The sequence below is a fragment of the Geotrypetes seraphini genome, chromosome 3 (assembly GCF_902459505.1).
Source record: "Geotrypetes seraphini chromosome 3, aGeoSer1.1, whole genome shotgun sequence".
Lineage (NCBI taxonomy): Eukaryota > Metazoa > Chordata > Amphibia > Gymnophiona > Dermophiidae > Geotrypetes > Geotrypetes seraphini.
Genome location: NC_047086.1, coordinates 404,628,762 through 404,649,591, shown reverse-complemented (window position 1 = coordinate 404,649,591; position 20,830 = coordinate 404,628,762). Strand labels below are relative to the sequence as shown.

General features: G+C 47.0%; 1 protein-coding gene across 3 annotated transcripts in view; it reads left to right on the top strand.

Moving 5' to 3' along the window:
* Positions 1–3,182: 3,182 nt before the first annotated feature.
* VEGFA (vascular endothelial growth factor A) overlaps positions 3,183–20,830 on the top strand; it is a 44,001-nt gene continuing 26,353 nt past the window's right edge. For 2 of the 3 annotated variants that reach the window (XM_033936568.1, XM_033936567.1), the window contains exons 1-2: positions 3,183–3,369; positions 12,806–12,857. In XM_033936568.1, the coding sequence (XP_033792459.1) occupies positions 3,304–3,369; positions 12,806–12,857 (118 nt within the window). In that variant the 5' untranslated portion in view covers positions 3,183–3,303. The remainder of the gene's footprint in view (positions 3,370–12,805; positions 12,858–20,830) is intronic. The other variant, XM_033936569.1, reaches the window with a different exon arrangement.

Sequence of the window (20,830 nt, the reverse complement as noted above, 5' to 3'; positions counted from 1 at the left end):
ATGCTAGCGTTCAAAACTTTACATGACATGGCGCCGGGTTACATGATGACTAAGCTTCCTCTGCACGTGCCAAACAGGTCCGTCTGCTCTCAGGATGAAATACGTCTCAAAAAGCTCCCTGGTCGTGACCTTCAACTGCAAACCATCAATGTTCCTACTCCCACTTCATACCGAGCCACTGGAATCAACTGCCCCCACCGTTAAGATCCCATAAAGGACTCAACTTTCGAAAAGCAATAAAAACAGGCCTCTTCACCTAACTCCCCAGCCTACGGCCATGACATAAGAAATATTAATGTAGATTCTCGGTATGTGTCACATTAGGATAAAAACTTATTTTGATAAATCTGGCACTCTGTGTCAAGTTTATCTTGTAAACTGTATATTATGGGGCTCATAATCAAAACTTAAACACGTTTAAAAACCTGCCCAAGTCGGCACTTGATCTAAATGCTCAGCCAAAGGTTAAGAACATAAGATTTGCCGCTGCTGGGTCAGACCAGTGGTCCATTGTGCCCAGCAGTCCGCTCACGCGGCGGCCCTTAGGTCAAAGACCAGTGCCCTACTTGAGTCTAGCCTTACTTGCGTATGTTCTGTTCCAGTAGGAACTTATGCAACCCTGTCTTGAATCCCTGAAGGGTGTTTCCCCTATAACAGCCTCCGGGATAGCATTCCAGACCTCCACCACTCTCTCAGTGAAGAAGAACTTCCTTACGTTTGTACAGAATCTTTTCCCTTCTAACTTTAGCGAGTGCCCTCTCGTTCTCTTCACCTTGGAGAGGGTGAACAATCTCTCTTTCTCTACTAAGTCAATTCCCTTCAATATCTTGAATGTTTCGATCATGTCCCCCTCATGTCTTCTCTTCTCAAGGGAGAAGAGGCCCAGTTTCTCGAGCCTCTCGTTGCACGGCAACTCCCCCAGTCCCTTAACCATTTTTGTCGCTCTTCTCTGGACCCTTTCCAGTAGTACTATGTCCTTTTTCATGTACGATGGCCAGTGTTGGACGCAGTATTCCAGGTGGGGGCACACCATGGCCCGGTATAAAGGCATGATAACATTTTCAGATCTATTCGTGATCCCCTTCTTAATCATTTCTAGCATTCTGTTAGCCCTTTTCGCCACCACCGCGCATTGTGCAGACGGTTTCATTGACTTGTCTACAAGTATTCCCAAGTCTCTTTCCTGGGGGCTCTCTCCGAGTATAGCTCTGGACATCCTGTATTCGTGCATATGATTTTTGTTACCGACATGCATCACCTTGCACTTATCCACATTGAACCTCATTTGCCATTTTGCGGCCCATTCCTCGAGCGTATTTACATCTCTTTGTAGTTTCTTCGCAATCCTTCTGTGTCTTCACTACTCTGAATAACTTTGTATCGTCTGCGAATTTAATCACCTCACTCGTCGTTAGGCAAGAAAATGACTTCAGCTAGTGTAGGATGGGCTGGGGAGAGCATCAATGGGGAACTCCACCAACTTGGAACATGAGGCCAGATTTTATGGTAGATATCCTGCAAACAGGATGGTTGGATAGGCTTGGACGGCAACTTCAGCTTTTGGAACGCAGAACAATTCTAGGTGGACTTTACAGTCTATGACCCGGAAATATGAAACAAGAGACAAGTTAATTTAATCATCTGTATTTAATGGGAAGACTGGATGGACCGTTCAGGTCTTTAATGTGCCGTCATTTACTATGTTACTCTGTTTTTTATATTTTATTTTGTACCCGGGGCAATAAAGTGTTAAGTGACTTGCCCAGGGTCACAGGGAGCCACAGCGGGAATTGAGCTCACCACCTCGGGGGAGGGGGTGGAGGCAACTGTTTTAACCACGAAGCTGCTGCTCCGCTTTCCAGCTTAATGTGAAGGATAAGTAGAAGACTGGCAGCAAAACCAGGCATGGGACAGGCTGCTGGAATGAGGTGCTGAAAGATATGTGACCCTTTAGAGCTGATGGAAGTGTGTTCTTAGTTATAAAGTTACTTTTCAGCTTCTTCCCTGTCTTCTCGTGTTTCCAGTGCTGTAGGGGGATGAGTAGTCCCTACTGGAGAAAAGGATGTTGTTGTTAGGAAGGAGGGGGGTGTTTAACATATTAACTAGAGCTGAGTCTAGCTTCTCTAGGAAGGGCAATACGGTTGAGCTAGATAGGAAGATGGTGCATCTTGACTGTTTTGTGTAGGGACTGTTGCTCTGAACTGAGAAGATGGTTTTTCTTATTATTGATACTGGAACTTAGGCGAGGTAGTTCCGAGATTGAATTGAAGAGAGCAGGGTCCGAAGTGCACATGAGTTTGAGCTTCTGGAGACGTCACACCATGAGTATGCTTCATCTGCAGTCATCATCTGTTCCAGATGTTGGCAACCTTAGGAGGATGACTTTTCGTGTCCAAGACGGGGATAATCAGTTTGGTGCACGGGAGGATGGCAAGTGGCCTAGAAAAGGACGGACTTTTAGGATTTTTCTTTCTCGATTGAGAACGGGGTGAATAGAGCCCCCCGCCTGCAGTTTATTTGCCCTGCTTGGTAGTGTGGCTTACTCCTGGCAGTTCCAGCATTGGCTCGTCAGTGCCTTTCTTGGCCGCCAGGTGGCCTCGTACAACAACCGATGGCGGCTCGCAACGTTTGCTGTGTAAGCGCACGCCAATGAACCTTAATCCTGGCAGCCGCCACCTCCTCATGCGCCCTTCTAGGCAAAGAAGGGCAGAAGTTTAGGGGAGAGGAGGAAGAGGCCGTTCAAAGCCCCTTGGGGGCAAGGGGCAAGAAAATCGGGCGTTGAAGCTGCCAGTGCATGAACGTCACCTGCTGTGCCAGGGAAAGCCCAAACTGCAGCTTCGCCTTCCCTCCCCCAGACCAACCCCCCCCCCCCGCAGAGTAAAAGCAGATCAATCGCTTCACCAGTCCCCCCCAAAACAGAGGAAGAGCTGCCCCCATCCCAAACCAAAACAGAGGAAGAGCTGGAGTAGCTCCCTCCCTGGCCCCTCAGAGGGAGCTCCGGAGCGGCTGCCCTGCCCTCCCCTCCCCTCCGGGATGATGTAAGAAGGAGCCGAGGGCAGCTCTCTGCTGGCACTCGGGACGGGGGGGGGGGGGGGGGAGGCTATATAAGCCTCCCGAGCTGGGAGGGAGGGCCGGGGCTGAGCCCTCGATTGGAGGGGGCCGGAGAGGGCGGCGCTGAGCTGCTTGAATGCACAAGTGCTGGAGCCAGAGGAGGGAGAGGGGGAAGCCGCAGCCCGGGAGCATGCGGTGAAGAGGGGCTTGGCTTTTATGGAGTAGCTGCTGTGAGCCCGGCTGCCCGGAACCATGAACTTTCTGCTCGCCTGCATGAACTGGATCTTAGCGGTGCTGCTCTACCTCCACAGTGCCAAGGTAGGAGGACGGGGAGGGAGGGAGAGAGAGAGACAGGGGCTGCAGGTGCCCCCAAAGGTACCCACCTGGCAACCCTTGGGGGGGGGGGGAGAGGCTTTGCCTCCGCACAGATCCTCTCTTTGGGCTCTACCCAGAGGTGACGTGTTCGAGAGAGGAGGAGGAGGGCAGGGAAGCGGCTAAGTTCAGGCCCCAGAGAGGGAGGGGGGCAGGTGCTGGAGAAGTTTTAGCGGACTGTGCACTTACACGTACGCACAGAAATGCCTTCGAAGTGGGGGGGGATCTGCACCCCCGATCATGTCCGTCCAGGTTCCAAGGGGGGCATATGAGCCCCCCCCAACACAGCTGTCACAGTGCCTTTGTGAAATCTCTGTCCCTGGGAGCAGCTGGCCAGAGTGACTTTGCGCCCAAAGACTCCGCTTTGGAAGTTGCTCGGCTGCAGTTGTCTGTGCCGTGACCTGCCTGGCATCTCCCCAGGGAAAATATGAGTCAATGGATCTGAAGAAGGGAGGGGGGGGGGGAACCCTTCAGTCACATGAGAAATGCCTTTCCCGCCGCACTTCACTGGAATTCCTTCCTCCCCCCACCCCAACTTCATCCCTTTAACAGGGAAGTTAATAGAATTGCATTAAAGCCCCCTCTGTAGTGACTCTTAGTGGGAGAGGACCGACCTCCCAGCTTCTCACTGGTTGCTGGATTTAAATTTGCAAAGCCTCATTGTATGAAAGAGCGGTGTGGCTGCCTGGCATGCAGCAGTCTCAGCCTTCCTGGCAGCCTATGGAGTAAAAGGCCCTCCCTGGCTTGGATTACCATAGATACATGGAGCAGAAAAGCCACCAGCATGTGACTGGATTCTTAATGGCTCAGATCCCAGACTCCCAGAGCCGCTAGGCTCGGGCTCCCCCATGCCACTAGTCTGATGCCACTTGTGCACTCATGCCACCTGACGCTCCTGGGCATTTCTAGCCCCGAAACACCATCTCAGGCTACCTAGCATGAAAGGACAAGGTGTCTGCAAAAGCAAGTCCTTGGGTCTTTGCAAAGAAGTTGTTTGCTCGCTCTCAGACTCGCCTAATTGTTTTTCCAGCCTTTTGCAGGGAGAGCCCAAAGCGGGCTTAACCCTTTCCCCTCCTGCACTTTGCACCTGGCACAAAAGGCAGAGATGGACCTGGGCGCAGGGGATCCTGAGTGCTGGGCATGACCTTCAGCGCTGCCCTGCAAGGTTATTGGCTCTTTGCGGCCCTACAGAAGCCTGTGACCTTTTCTGCAAATTCCCTCCTGGCGGTGAAGCCCAATGAACAAGACTTAGGAGAGGGATGGGGAAGCAAAAATTCCAGGGGAGAAAAGCTCCGCCACCCCGGCCAACTCTGCAGGACTGTCACTTTCAAGAACGATGGGGGAGGGGCTTCCAGATGACTTAAAACTCTCGAAAATGGCAGAATGGTTTACATTAACTTTTTCAGGTATCTGTCCAAGTGGGCTCACAATCTGTCTAATGTACCTGGGGGGGATTAAGGCCCTCTTCTATCAAACTGCGATAGCCGTTTTTAGCACGCTGCATGGCCCACGCTGCTCCCAACGCTCGTAGGACCTCAACGAGCGCCGGGAGCAGCGCGGGCCATTCAGCGCAGCTGCCTACGCTAAAATCGGCTGAATGACTCGCACAGGGTCACAGAAACCATCATCCTCCAAGAGGTGTTATTGGGACAGAAAGCGGGGGAGCAGGCGGCAGAAACCAAGGTCCTTCCTGGTCAGTTCTTCTTGTGGTCCCTGGCAGTATTCAAGTCCAGACCAAAATCCCACTTTTTCAAGGTTGCTTTTAACTCACAACTCTCTCATCCTAAAGCACCCACTAGAGCCTCCTTGTGACCCTGGGCAGGTCATAGTAACATAGTAGATGACGGCAGATAAAGACCCGAATGGGCCATCCAGTCTGCCCAACCTGATTCAATTTAAATTTTTTCTTCTTAGCTATTTCTGGGCAAGAATCCAAAGCTCTACCCGGTACTGTGCTTGGGTTCCAACTGCCGAAATCTCCGTCAAAGCCCTCTCCAGCCCATCCTTCCCCCCAACGGCCATATACAGACCGTGCCAGTCCGCAGGTCGCTTGGAATTCCATCGCCCCAGGTACAAAAACTTAGATTGTGAGTCCGCTAGGCAGAGAGATGCTACCTGCAATCGCGTAGAGTGGTGCGAACACCTTGCGCTCTAGAAATGATTAATAGTAGTCCAGATATTGCAGTCTGTAATATGTACGCGTGTACACGTGTCTGTTAGGAAAATATACATTAGGGTCATGTGCTTTGCTCCTTTGGGGAGAGGCTTCCAATAGTCTCGAAAGCAAATGGATTTTCAGATTCCTCCTGACCAAAATCAGGGGTGGTCTTGAATGACATCTTCCTTCCATTCTTGGAGTTGATTTGCACCATTCTTGAGACTTTGGTCAAGAAGAAGCAAGTGCGCTCCAATCTAAAGCTGATTTCAGGCTGAACCCCCAGTCTTGTCCATCAGTCAGTTTGTGTGTGACCTCATCATATCATGGGCAAAACGACAAGCAGTCGTTGAAGACAATTCTGTTTGCCAAATATTTTGGAAATTAGTCACATTAATCTCCTCTAAATTAGGTTACTTTTCTATTCTAAGTTTCTGTTTGTTTTTTTTTTTTTAATTTATTAACTGAGTCGAGCTCCAATTGGTTGATGACCCGGTCTACAAAACTAAGGTTTGGTTTAGTTTAAAAGCGGATAATGTAGCTTGTTTTAAGAAAGGTTTGGACAAATTCCTGGAGGAAAAGTCCTTAGTCTGTTATTGAGAAAGACACAGGGGAAGCCACTGCTTGCTCTGGGTCCTTAGCATGGAATGTTGCTACTCTTTCGGATTGGACAATTAAGCCATTGTGACATCACTGATGAGGTTCGCTCTGAGGCATTATGACATCATAATCTCAGCTCTGGAATGTTGCTCCCATTGGGGTTCTGGAATCTTGCTATTCTTTGAAATGCTGGAATGTTGCTACTCTTTGGGTTTTGGCCAGGTTCTTGGGACCTGGATTAGCCAGCGTGAGAACGGGCTACTGGGCTTGATGGTCCGTTGATCTGATGTTCCTAAGTGGGAGCTTGTGTTTTGGTGTGACCTACGAGTGTGCTGTGCTCAGTTTCACACTAGTGACAGGAAGTTTGATACCATTTGGGGTTTCTGCCATTGTGTGCCGGTTGCATAACTTCCAGAAGGTTTCTGCTTTCTGTAGGGCCTAGATGACAGTTGAAGTTTAGCTTTTTCGGCAAATCTCTTCTCTGTTTGTTTTAACCTGGTGCTTGTGAAATGCCGCACGACTGAACGACTGAGCGTCTGCCCTCCGAAGCACTTCAGTTCATTTGCTCTTTCTCCCTCTCCTTTGCATCTTCACACTGTATGTGAATTACATCCTTCTGGGGGATACATGAGGCAGAGATTCCAGGAGCCAAAGCCAGGCAATAGATTTTTTTGTTTTTTAACCCTTAATACGCTGGAAAAAAAATCCCCACCACCTATTTCCCAGTAAAAAGCTCTTGGTCACTGTTCCCTTTCTCCAGGACAGGAAATTCTATTGATCATCCCAGAAGTGGTTGATGCTCACCAGGTGCAAATATTTAGAGAACGCATTGGCTCATTCGGCTAGGAAGTCGGTGACCCTATTATGCAACCAGTAGTTCAGAGCAGTTTCCTACATAAAGACTGATGTTTTACACAGTGGAGTTTTAACCCTTTCAGTGGCAGGGTCAAGGCTTCCCACTACGGAGCACAAGTTGACTGGGTTTCATCAGTTGACCTATTGTCACTCTGTTCTAAATGCCCAATTTCAGAGATGCCAAATTTCCCAGTTCCAGGTTGGAGGGGGGGGTCAGTCCTGGTTTTGAACTTACATCCCAAAGCAGTATGGGATTTGTAGTACCTAATCCTATCCATTGAAATCAGTGCTGTAAGTCCCATAATGCACCAGGATGGGGTGGGGGCTCAGAAATCTAGGACTGTTCCAAAAATTTCCAGCCTGGAACTGGGAAACTTGGCAACTCTGCGATTTTAGCTGTGGAAGCAGCACCTGGGGGAGAGGTTTATAGGTTGGAAAGCTGGGAGCAAAAGAATCAATAATACACTGGCATAGCCACAGGAGGGGGCTTTAATGGTTGGCGGGAAAGCCCCGTTTCACCAAGCCAAAATGTCTCCTGTGTGAGGCTTGTCTATGCTGTGAACTGAGCATGTGCAGGAGTGCCAGCATCGCAGCTTGCGCAGAAGACACAGGAAACATCTTGAGCTGATGAGGCTTTGAATCCCCACCAGCAGAGGTATATTTTAATGTGGCTGGGGGCAGGGGGAGAGAATACCTGGCCCCCCTCAAAAACGGACTTCTGACTATGCCTCTGCAATAGTTTCTGAGAGATGGAAAACTGAGGGAGCCCCTCGCCTCTTTGCCTGATGCTAGCACAGACCAAGAGAGGCTACCCCGTGCCCCCCCCCAACCCAAACTTAGGGACCAAGGAAGTCGGGCTTGGAACCTTCCTGTGTCTGATTGCCTCACCTGTTTCCATGTTACTTTCAGAGCAAGGGATGGGGAGGGAGCTCTGTCAGATTCATTTAGAGCAGCGATCTCCAACTCAAAGCCTTTGCAGGGCCATATTTTGGATTTGTAGGTACTTGGAGGGCCGCAGAAAAAATAGTCAATGTCTTATTAAAGAAATGACAACTTTGCATTAGGCAAAACTCGTTATAGTTTATAAATCTTTCCTTAATTGCTTCTGATAATTTCAGCTATACACAGAAAGCGAAAAACTATCAAACTATCAACTGCAAGAGACAAGATTTTGGACCAACTATTTTGAGGCCCTTGATATTATAAAGAATGATTCTTTATGGAAAACTTGAGCCTTAAGTGTCCGGCGGTCACGTCCACAACCGCCTTCAGCTCTCACCTCCTCCAGCACTGGACACACGCCCAAGCTTCACTGCCTCCAATGGTTACCTTACTTTCTGGAACGTTGCCCTCCTCACTGCTGTAACCTCACGCAAGCGCTTTCCTGCGTCTGTACACGATTGTGAGGTGGAGTGGAGAGGACAGTTGCGTACAGATGCAGGAAAGCGCTTGTGTGACTGCCAGACTCTTAAGGCACAAGTTTTCCATAAAGTATCATTCTTTATACTACCGAGGGCCTCAAAATAGCACCTGGCGGGCCGTGAGTTTGAGACCACTGACTTAGAGGCATTAAAAGACATCTTCACTTTACGGAGTGGCTGTAATGGATCCTTTCCATTCCTACTTTAGCCACTCTTGGCTCTTCAACTTTTGTTGAAAAGTGGCCAGAACCTTCATGTGCCCTGTTTAGGCCTGAAATCGCCTCCGATTCAGACTCGGCTGTGTGCTGTGTTTGTTTGTCTTTTGGTAATGACCTTCAGCACTGGTATGAAACAGATCAGCCCAGGTTCAGGAACTGCAGTGATTCACGGCATAAACAAAAGGGCCACCTCTTCTTGTCCCCGTGTGCGCTGTGGCATTAAATCATGCAGGGGTGACATGCAGGTCTAAAGGAAGGAGACACACCACTTGGCTCGCTGTCTCTCTGCACAGGACACAATGTCCTCTAGAAACTCCACTATGTTCTAAGTTTCCGAGATTCCCTTTTTCTGCCCTGGAGCTAATTAAGATTTCTAGGAATCTCGCAGTCGGGCACTTTTGTCCACTATATTCAATAAAGGTATCACAGTGTTTGTCCATGGGAGGGGGCTCTGAGCTTTGAACCCAGGCCTCCATGCACTGCCCTTTCTAGGGACACAGCATGGGGGGGCTCTATGCCCAGCTTCCTTCTTTATAACTGATTCCAGGCACAGAGCCCTGTGGAATCGTCTTGTTGGTCAAATTCGTAAATGCAGCTCATTCAGGAAATTGTTAAAAATATTTCTATTTGTTGATGTGTTTTTCTGAGCATTGATTTTTTTTGTAAAGGCCGAATCTTTCTGTTTCTGTTTGTTCTATTTTACTATTTTATGTATGTAACCATTTTGCAAACCGTTTTGGAATAAAACGGTTGAGACGTTTTAAAAGAAAGAAAGACTGTTGTGTTCCCTGGCACACAGAATAGGGAGCTGTAAAGGATATGGCAGTCCCTCAGCATCCAGCCATTAATATGGGACAGCAAAATAAGGGAGCTCTGAGCCCCAACTCCATCACTGTTGCCATCTGTGGACACAAGGCGAAAGGGAAGCTCTGGGTTTTGAACCCAAGCACCGCTGCTGTGACCATCCCTGGCTACAGAGAGACAGGGAAGCTCCCAGTCTAGGTTTATCACTGGGACCATCTCAGGAACAGAAAGGCAGAGCTTCCGCAGTCCTGCCAAGTTACTTAGTTCCAGAAGAGAAACTTTTCAGCCGTTCGTACTTTTTTAAACTTATAGTTCAAAATAGTGTAGTTCCTGATTCTGTCCATTAGTATCAGTGTGGCAGGATTTCCAGAAATCCAGGATAGGCAGAACATTTTTCTGCTGGAACTGGGTAACTGACATCTCTACTCTGAGCGCAGACTCAATCGCCTTGACTGTCCCATGACACAGAGAGATAGGAGAGCTCTGAACTCTGAACCTAGGCTCCAGTGCTGTAACCATGCATGACATTAGCAAACCGAGGAGTTCAGCGATTCAGCCACTGGACAACGGTGACACCTAGTGGCCGGCTGAAGTGTACACTTGTACTGAGCTCCCAAGGGATCCAAAGACCTGCATCAGTGACAAGTGACAGCTGGAAAGGAGGAGAGGAGAAAGCCCAGCTGCTTGGGAAAGGAAGCTTGTTGCGTAGTGCAGCAGTCTCAAAAGAGCCATTTCTGCTTGGGTTTTCTTAAAGACACTTTCATATTCCTGGTTCTTTTGTAATTGTCAGATGTTCTGAGACTAGGAAAATTAGAAATAATTTCATCTCAGGGGATTATATTTTGATTACTTTAGGGTGGGAAACATGAAGCCATGTGAATGTCCCGACTTGAGCATTCCCGTTCCCTCGGTACTTTACAAAAGGCTCTGCTGAACGAGGAGCCTTTTGTAAAATACATCTAAGGGTGGATGAGGTATTTGTCTGCATGTACTGCAAGCGTAGCTGTTTTACTAGGCATGTACCGTATATACTCGAATATAAGTCAAGACCCCATTTCCCCCACAAAAGAAGGAAAAAAAAAAAAAATGGTTGGCTCGAATATAAGTCAGGGGCTTAATATTCAAGTGCCAAGCCCTGCCAGGATCTGCACCCAGTGTCCCCTCCGTCATGCCCTCCCCTGCAAGGTTCTGCACTCAGCCCCCTTCCCTGCCAAGTTCTGTACCCAGCCCCCTTCCCTCCCTGCCCTGCACTCAGTCCCATTCCCTACCAGCCTGTGAACCAAGCCCCCTTCCCTGCCAGGCTCTGAACACCGTCCCACCTTTCTTCCCTGTACCTTCTTCCCCTCAAAAAGAGCCAACTTCATCAGTGATGTCACAATGGCTTGATTGTCCCATACTCCCCTCTGCCCTCTAACCCAGCCAGCAGATTACCGGTAACCATTCCCCTTAACTTAAACCACCTAGTGGTGGGCAGGGACAGGAGGGATCCCTCCTGTCTCCTGCCCTGACCGACACTAACAATTACCACCCTCTCTCCTTCCCTCCCTCGCGTACCCTTGGTTCCCTGGTGCTCCAATGTGTATCCTGCACTGAAGTCCTCCAGAAGATTGTAAAGGTAAATAGCCAGCGGCGCACCCGGGCCGGCATGCAGCAGCGAGCTTTTCGTGCTGCCGGCTGGCCCTGCACTGCTCCTTGATAGGCTGCCAGAGAACCGCAAATCCCGGGAGAACTTGTGACAGCCTGTCAAGGAGCGGTGCAGGGCCGGCCAGGAGCACGGAAAGCTCGCTCCTGCGTACCAGCCCAGGTACACCTTCTGGAGGATTTCAGCGCAGGATCCATGCTGGACCACCAGGGAACAAACAGGGAGGGAAGGAGAGAGGGTGGCAGGAGACGGGAGGGATCCCTCCTGACTCGGCCTAAGGCAGGCCTGCAGGAACTCCTAGAGGGTTTCGGGTGGTCACTGGGGGATGAACTGAATATAAACCGGGACCCCCATTTTTGGGCCAATTTTTTGGCCCAAAAATCCCGGTTTATATTCGAGTATATACGGTAAGTGCCAATTTAGTAAGAACATAAGAGTTGCCATACTGTGATAGACCGAAGGTCCATCAAGTCCAGTATCCTGTTTCCAGCAGTGGCCAACCCAGGTCAAAAGTACCTGGCAGAAACCCAAAGAGTAGCAACATTCCAGAGCTGAGATTGTGATGTCATAATGCCTCATTCCACCAATGCCTAAGAGCCAACCTCAGCAGTGATGTCACAATGGCTGGATTGTCCTATACTCACATAAGAACATAAGAATTGCCACACTGGGAAAGAGCGAAGGTCCATCAAGCCCAGCATCCTGTTTCCAACAGTGGCCAACCCAAGTTAGATCCTAGCTAGATCCCAAGTAGTAAAACAGATTTTATGCTGCTTATTCTAAGAATAAGCAGTGGATTTCCCAAAGCCATCTCAATAATGGCCTATGAACTTGTCTTTTAGAAAATTAGCCAAACATTTTTTAAACCCTGCTAAGCTAACTGATTTTACCACATTCTCTGGCAACAAATTCCAGAGTTTATGTTGTGTTTATGCCCATGCTTACACATGTATATGGATGTCACAACACTACATGTATAGAAAGATCTAGGTGAAATAACTGTTTTTAATGAATTTTTAAGCTGGAGTTGCCCCCCCCCCCCCCCCCCCCCCCTCAATCACTGTTGGAGACACGTGGTCCAAATGATAGACAAATGGTGCTTGTGTGTGCTTTGGAGCAGATGCAGAAGCTGCCCTGGGATTTTTTTTTTTAAATATATGCTCATTCTTATTGTAGCATAGAAACAACATGTTTTCACATGTCCAAAGCACATCACCTTGAAACTTCTGTGTCTTGGAGTATCTACATACATAATAATGACTTTCTGAAATAGTAATTCATTCATATGCAACCTACATGTATAAAAGCCTCTATTTTCATGTGTGTTTCTAAAGTGACTTCAATGGGCTCTTAATACTTTGAACTAGGCTCCCTCCGCCCCCAGATTGTTGTGTGACCTTGAGAGTCACTTTATCTCCCTCTTCTTCAGTTCTAAGCCTGGCCTTATCACTGCCTGTCAGTGTGATCCCCGGGGGAAAGTCAGTTTTAGTTCTCTGAACCTCAGTTTATCCAAATATCACAGTATGATCTTACAGAGATTTCTCCTCTACCCAACCCACTTTCCAGAAACATCTGCTAGCTGCCAGGGGTTGCTGGCGATGAAGGAACGTGGTACTTGGTGAACGCACACATCTCAGAAAGGTGGTTGTGCTGACGCTAATTATGCCGTGTTGTCTCTTTTCCACAGATATTGCAGGCAGCTCCCACTGTAAGAGAAGCAGAGAAGAAGCCCAGTGAAGGTACGTGAAGGTTCAGTCATGCCGTTTTCTGTATCTTCTGCGGGGTGTGTTCATTTTGATCAGGTATTCAGAGGGGGCTGATGAGACCCAAAAGGGTTCTGGGAAAGAAATAATTCAGAAAGGAAATTAAGTTCTACCTAATATAGGGGTTCTTTTGTTAACCATAGAAACTTGGAAATATGACGGCAGATAAAAGCCAAACGGCCCATCCAGTGGTGCATCGAGGGTGAGAGGTGCCCGGAGCAGTGACGCCCTTCTGCCGCCCTCTTATTTGCCCCACCCCCACTCCCTGCCGCATGCGCACCCCTTCCCTTCCCCCCACACCGCTTTAACTATCCTGGTGCGAGCAGCATCACCAACTTACTGCTCTCATTGGACCTCCCTCTGGCGTGGTACCCGAAAGTGACATCAGAGGGAGAGCGGGTTGGAGCTGCTGCTCGTGCCGAGGTACAGTGGGGTAGAAGGGAAGGCGCGCTTGCAGCGGGGGAAGGAGCAATGGGTGCTGGCACCCCCCACCAAGACAGAGCCCAGGGCGGACTTTGCCAATGCTGCCATCCACAACATCCACTCTCTCCTCCTCTCCTTAAGAGATCTCAAGTGCCTGTCCCACACTTCCTTCAATTCAGACAGTCTTTGTCTCCACCACCTCTTCTGGGAGACTGTTCCATGCATCTACCACCCTTTCTGTAAGAAAAGCACAGTAAAACCTTGGTTTGCAAGACAAGCAAAGCATTTGATTAAATTTTAACTTGATATACAAGCAACGTCTTGCAATACGAGTACATACAATATACACGCGTCACATCATCACGACTGAGCCGATGGTTCTTCTCTCTCTGACGCTGTGGGAGTGTAGTGACTGTTCTAAATGAGCGAGGTCTTGCAATACATGTACGTATAGTATTTTGTATTAAAGGTTTTGGGTTGTGGAACGAATCGTCTGAGTTTCCATTATTTCCTATGTGGAATTTTGCTTTGATATATGAGTGCTTTGGATTACAAACATGCTTCTGGAACAAATTATGCTCGTGAACCACTGTATTTCCTCAGATTACTCCTGAGCCTATCACCTCTTAACTTCATCCTATGCTGTCTCATTCTAGAGCTTCCTTTAAAACGAAAGAGACTCGACTCAAGCGCATTTACGCCATGTAGGTATTTAAACGTCTATCCTATCTCCCCTCCCCCACCTTTCCTCTAAAGTATACATATTGAGATCTTTAAGTCTGTCCCCATACGCCTTATGATGAAGACCACCAATCATTTTAGTAACTTTCCTCTTTACCGACTCAATCCTTTTTATATCTTTTTGAAAGTGTGGTCTCCAGAACTGTACACCAGAGACTCATACAGGGGCATCGATACCTCCTTTTTCCTACTGGCCATACCTCTTCCTACGCACCCTTTAGCTTTTGCTGTCTTTTCAACCTGTTTGGCTACCTTTAGATCATCACGTATGATCACATCCAAGTCCTGCTCCACTTTCGTGCACAAAAGTTCTTCACCCCCTAAACTGTACCGTTCCCTCGGGTTTCCAAATGCATGACCTTGCATTTCTTTGCATTCAATTTTAGCTGTCAAATTTCAGAGCTTTGCTAGGTCCTTCCTCATGTTATTCACACCATCAGGGGTGTTTGCTCTGTTGCAGATTTTGATATCATCCACCTGACAACCCTTCAGCAATATCGTGTACAAAAATGTTAAAAAGAACAGGCCCAAAAACTGAACCTTGAGGCACACCACTGGTAACATCCCTCTCCTCAGAGTGATCTCCATTGACCATTACCCTTTGATACATTCCACTCAACCTGTTCCTGACCCAACTCATCACTTTGGGGCCCATCTTGAGGGCACTCAGTTTATTTATTAGATGTCTGTGTCAAAAGCTTTGCTAAAATCTAAATACACCGCATCTAGCACACTCCCTCTATCCAATTCTCTTGTCACCCAGTCAAAGAAATTGATCAGATTTGTCTGACAAGATCTAACTCTAGGGAATCCATTTTGCCTCAGGTCTTGTAATCCACTGGATTCTAGAAACGTCATTATTCTTTGTTTTAAAAGTGTTTGCATTAATTTACTTACCACAGAAGTCAGTCTTACCAGCCTATAGTTCCCTACCTCTTCCTTACTTCCACTTATTTGTAGAGGGACCACATCCGCCTTTCTCCAGTCCTTCGGCACCACTCCTGATTCTAGGGAAGCATTGAAAAGGTCATCCAGTGGAGCCACCAGAACGTCCCTAAGTTCCTTCAGTATCCTTAGATGTACACCATCCAGCCCTATCACCATGAAACATAGTAAATGATGGCAGATAAAGAACTGAATGGTCCATCCAGTTTGTCCAACCTTACACACTGTATAAATTAATGATTTAATTTAAATGGTCCTTTTTCTTAGATATTTCTGGGCCAGAAACCCAGAGCTCTGCCCTGGTATTGTGCTTAGGTTCTATCTACTGGAGTCTCCATCAAAGCCCACTCCAGCCCATCTAAACCATCCCAGCCGTCGAAGCCCTCACCAGCCCATCCTCAACTGAATGTCCATATACGGGACACAGACCATGCAAGCCTGCCCAGTACTGGCCTTAGTTCCTTCAATGTATATCCATTATTTTATGATTAGAGATCCTCTGTGTTTATCCCACACTTGTTTGAACTCTCTCACCGTTTTTCTCTCCACCACCTCCCTCGGGGGTGCATTCCAGGCATCAACCACCCTCTCTGTAAAGAAGAATTTCCTAACATTACTCTTGAGTCTACCACCTCTCAACCTCAAATTATGACCTCTGGTTTTACCATTTTCCTTTCTCTGGAAAATATTTTGTTCTATGTTAATACTTTTCAGGTATTTGAACGTCTGAATCATATCTCCTCTGTCCCTCCTTTCCTCTAGGGTATACATATTCAGGGCTTCCAGTCTCTCCTCATACGTCTTCTGGCGCAAGCCTCCTATCATTTTCGTCACCCACCTCTGGACCGCTTCAAGTCTTCTTACATCCTTCGCCAGATACGGTCTCTAAAACTGAACACAATACTCCAAGTGGGGCCTTACCAATGACCTGTACAGGGGCATCAACACCTTCTTCCTTCTACTGGCTATGCCTCTCTTTATACAGCCCAGCATCCTTCTGGCAACAGCCACCGCCTTGTCACACTGTTTCTTTGCCTTTAGATCTTCAGACACTATCACCCCAAGGTCCCTCTCCCCATCCGTGCATATCAGCCTCTCACCTCCCAGCACATACGGCTCCTTCTGATTTCTAATCCCCAAATTAATTACTCTGCACTTCTTTGCACTGAATTTTAGTTGCCAGATATTAGACAATTCCTCTAACTTTTGCAGATCCTTTTTCATGTTTTCCACTCCCTCCTCGGTGTCTACTCTGTTACAAATCTTGGTATCATCCACAAATAAGGCAAACCTTACCTTCCACAATGTCACTCACAAACATATTGAACAGGATCGACCACAGCACTGATCCTTGAGGGACTCCACTACTCACCTCTCCTTCCTCTGAGCGAATTCCATTAACCACCACCTTCTGGCGTCTGTCCGTCAACCAGTTTCTAATCCATTTCACCACTTTGGGTCCTAACTTCAGCCCATCAAGTTTAAGAGCCTCCTATGAGGAACCATGTCAAACGCTTTGCTGAAATCTTAGTAAATTATATCTAGCATATGTCCTTGATCCAAATCTCTGGTCACCCATAAAAACATGATGGCAGATAAAGGCCAAATGGCCCATCCAGTCCGCCCATCCTCAGTAACCAATATTTCTTCCTCTCTCTAAGAGTAATCAAAATATTCAAATCAGATTTATTTGGCAAGATTTAATTTTAGCAAAACCATGTTGCCTCAGATCCTAGGAATTTCACTATTCTTTCTTTCAGCAACGCTTCCATTATTTTTTCCAGTAACTGAAGTGAGGCTTACTGGCCTGTAGTTTCCCGCTTCTTCTCTGCGATCACTTCTGTGAATAGGGACCACATCCGCTCTTCTCCAATCCCCAGGAAACTCTCCTGTCTCAAGAGATTTGTTGAACAAATCTTTAATAGGACCCGCAAGAACCTCTCTGAGCTTCCTCAATATCCTGGGATGGATCCCATCCGGTCCCATTGCTTTGTCAATCTTCAATTTTTCAAGTTGTTCATAAACACTTTCTTCCGTGAATGGCGTGGTATCTACTTCATTCTTGTGTATAACTTTGCCAGACAATTTTGGTCCTTCTGTGTTCACGGAAGAAAATCCTGGAGAACAGAAGTTTGCTTTTTCCTCATCACTCTCCACATGTCAATTCCCAGCATCTTTTAGTCTCGCAATTCCATTTTTCATCTTCCTCCTTTCACTAATATATCTGAAAAAAATTTTGTCTCCCACTTGCGCTTTTTTGCAAGATGTACCTCTCTCTCGGCTTCTTTCCGTTTCATCTGCTATTCCTTTCTGTATTCCTCTTCTTGAATATTTTTATATATCACAAATGCCAAACCTTTTTCTTTTAGTTTCTCTGCCACTAGTTTGGAGAACCATATTGGTTTCTTTTTCTATTGTTTTAATTTTCTTCACATAATGGTTGGTAGCCATTTTTACTGCTCTGTTTCCCACTTTTCGTATGTCCTCCCATCCCTTCAGCTCTTTCTTCCCCCCATTTTACCAAAGTCTGCATGTTTGAAATCCAGGACTTTGAGCTTTGTGTGACTGCCCTCTACTTTAGTTGTTATATCAGACAAAACTGTTTGATGATTGCTATTTCCCAGGTGGGCACCCACTGGAACATTATAGATACTCTCCCCGTTTATGAGGACCAGATCCAGTATCGCTTTTTCCCTTGTGGGTTCTGTCGCTGCTTGTCTGAGCCTAAACTAAACTAAGTCTTAAGTTTATATACCGCATCACCTCCACGGAAGTGGAGCTTGACACGGTTTACAAAGCTTAAAAATATGGGAGGAGAGAGGAGAAAGATTTACAAGAGCATTTGAAAAGAGGGGATGTAAACAGGAGAAAAGATGTTATATGTTAGAGAAGAGCCAGGTTTTCAGCTGCTTCCGGAACAGTTGGAGGGAGCCCAGGTTCCGCAGCGGGACAGTGAGATCGTTCCAAAGGCCCGTGACTTTGGAGAGGAGGGATCTTCCCAGTCTACCTGCGTGGAGGATGCCGTGCAGAGAGGGGAAGGATAATTTATGTCTGTGGGTTGATCTGGTGGTAGAAGGCGATTTCCAATTCTGCAGATAGAACTTTCCAGTCCAGATCCCAATAGCAGCACCTCCTCTTTCTTTCCAAACTTTTGGATATCTACAATCAGATCTTTATCAATTTGCAGTGATTGAGTTGGAGGTCTGTAGACTGCACCCATGTAGACAGAAGTTCCATCTTCTCTTTTCAGAGCGATCCACATCGCTTCTTCCTCGCCCAGGTCCCCTGCCTCTGAAAATTGATCAGGGTCTATCACACCTCCATCCCTATTTGCATTTGTCTTCTGTGGTTCCGCTCCCAGCAGTTGAGCTGTGAACACAGAACAGAAATATATGTTAAGCAATTCAACCTTTTCTTTATCAGCTTCTACATATTCCTCCCCTTCACCTTTGAGTCTCACATTGCCACTTTTGCACTTCTTCCTATCAGTAATATATCTAAAAAAAAAGTCTCGTCTCCCCGTTTTACCGTGTCAGCTATTTTTTCTTCCATTTGCATCTTTGCTTTCCTGACTTCTCGACCAGCCTCTCTTAACTTTTCCAGATATTTTTGCCTTCTTCCTTTTTCCGCGATCTTTTGTCGTTTATGAAAGCTAATCTCTTTTTCCTTACCTTCTCAGCTACTACTTTTCAGAGAACCAAAGCGGCCTTCTTTTCCTCTTACTTTTACTTACTTGCCTCACAAAAAGGTTTGTCGCCCTTACAATCGCTCCTTTCAGTTCTGGCCACTGCTTTCCTGCTTCTTCCAGATGTTCCCACCCACCCAATTCCTTGACATAATCCTCCATCGGAACAAAACAAATTTTTTTTCATTTAAGTCTAGAACCTTTACTTTTCAATAAGCCCTCTCTCCACCTGTCTTCATATTATACCACACCGTGCCTTGATCACTGGATGGCAGATGATCACCCACTTTCCCCATTTTCAATAATAATATATAATAATATAACAGTTGATATACCGCAGGACCGTGAAGTTCTATGCGGTTTACAATAATTAGAAGATGTTACAGATTGAATGGATTTAACAATGTTCCGCCGGTTAACACTGACTGAAAGATGCTACAAGTGGAGTGGATTTAACAAAGTTAGAAACTAGTGATTAACAGCTCTAGGGATCAGTTATTGTGAGATGAGGTTAGTTGCCTAAGTACTTTAGGAACAGATATGTTTTTAGGTGTTTCCGACACGTTAGCATTTAGCGTGTTTTAGATTGGCTAGCACGCCTTAGTAAAAGTATGGCCCAACTGCAAATGTACTTGACTGGGTGATAGAAGATGGATGGAGCAGGGAAACGGAAAAAGAGCTACAATTGCCACCCTTCCTGCTGCTTAGTTAGAGAGTGAGACTCTTCTATAGGTGATTAGACAGTATATATTTATGGTGGCAACCATAGGATCTAGCATAAGAACATAAGCAATGCCTCTGCTGGGTCAGACCTGAGGTCCATCGTGCCCAGCAGTCCGCTCACGCGGTGGCCCAACAGGTCCAGGACCTGAGCAGTAATCCTCTACCTATATCCTTCTATCCCCTTTTCCAGCAGGAAATTGTCCAATCCTTTCTTGAACCCCAGTACCGTACTCTGCCCTATTACGCCCTCTGGAAACGCATTCCAGGTGTCCACCACACGCTGGGTAAAGAAGAACTTCCTAGCATTCGTTTTGAATCTGTCCCCTTTCAGCTTTTCTGAATGCCCTCTTGTTCTTTTATTTTTTGAAAGTTTGAAGAATCTGTCCCTCTCTACTCTCTCTATGCCCTTCATGATCTTGTAAGTCTCAATCATATCCCCTCTAAGTCTCCTCTTCTCCAGGGAAAAGAGACCCAGTTTCTCCAAACTTTTTCTATCTCTCTCTCTCTCTCTATTTCTCTATGTCTCCCTTTCTCTCTCTACTCTCTCTATGCCCTTCATGATCTTGTAAGTCTCTATCATATCCCCTCTAAGTCTCCTCTTCTCCAGCAAACTGTCTCCCACTGCAGTGGTTGGTTGTTGTATTTATATGTAGCTTATTGATAATTATAAACCTCTCTGAACTAGCTAAGTAAATCTAAATTGCATCTAAAGGGTGCCAGACAATCGCGCTCGGACAAATGCGCGCAGGATGTCAGCGTGCTGGATTAAAAGTTCAATTTAAAGCGCTCTGAGGGGAGGGGTATGTGGCCACTTCTAAGTAAACTGGGGAGTTCCCCCCCACCCCCCCCTCGGAGCGCTTTAAATTTAACTTTTAAGCTGGCACGCTGCTGTCCTGTACGCATTTGTCCCGCGCGCTTTCATCTATATACTAACATAATAAGGATGCATTTTGCTATGGGAGGAGGGGAAAGAGGGGCCCAAATTGGGGTGGGGGGGAGGGTTATGAGGTGAATCATGCCTCTGGGTCTCTTTATGCTAAACCCCCCCCCCCCCCCAAACCAACAGTTTTATGCGGGAGCTGGCTTTCCAGTACCTGCACAGCAAAGTGGCACGATTAAGACTGCTTTTGAGGTGTCCTAAATCTGGCTGTTTCACTATGCGGACGCTGGCACCTGCATAACTTGAGACTCCTCCCCAGTGCCGCCTCTGACCTGACCACTTTTTAGCTGGGCGGTCTGCTAAAAATCCCCACTGAGGCAGCGGTAAGTGATTTTTAAGTGGGCAGAAGAGTTTCCTGCCTGCGTAGATTGCACCCAATAACTCCTGTACTGTGATCCAGTGGAAACACCCAGGTGTATGGGCTTATAATAACATTTAAGGAATTCTCCCCAAGCAAAAAAATCTACCCGCTTCTCCAAAGTACTACTTCTG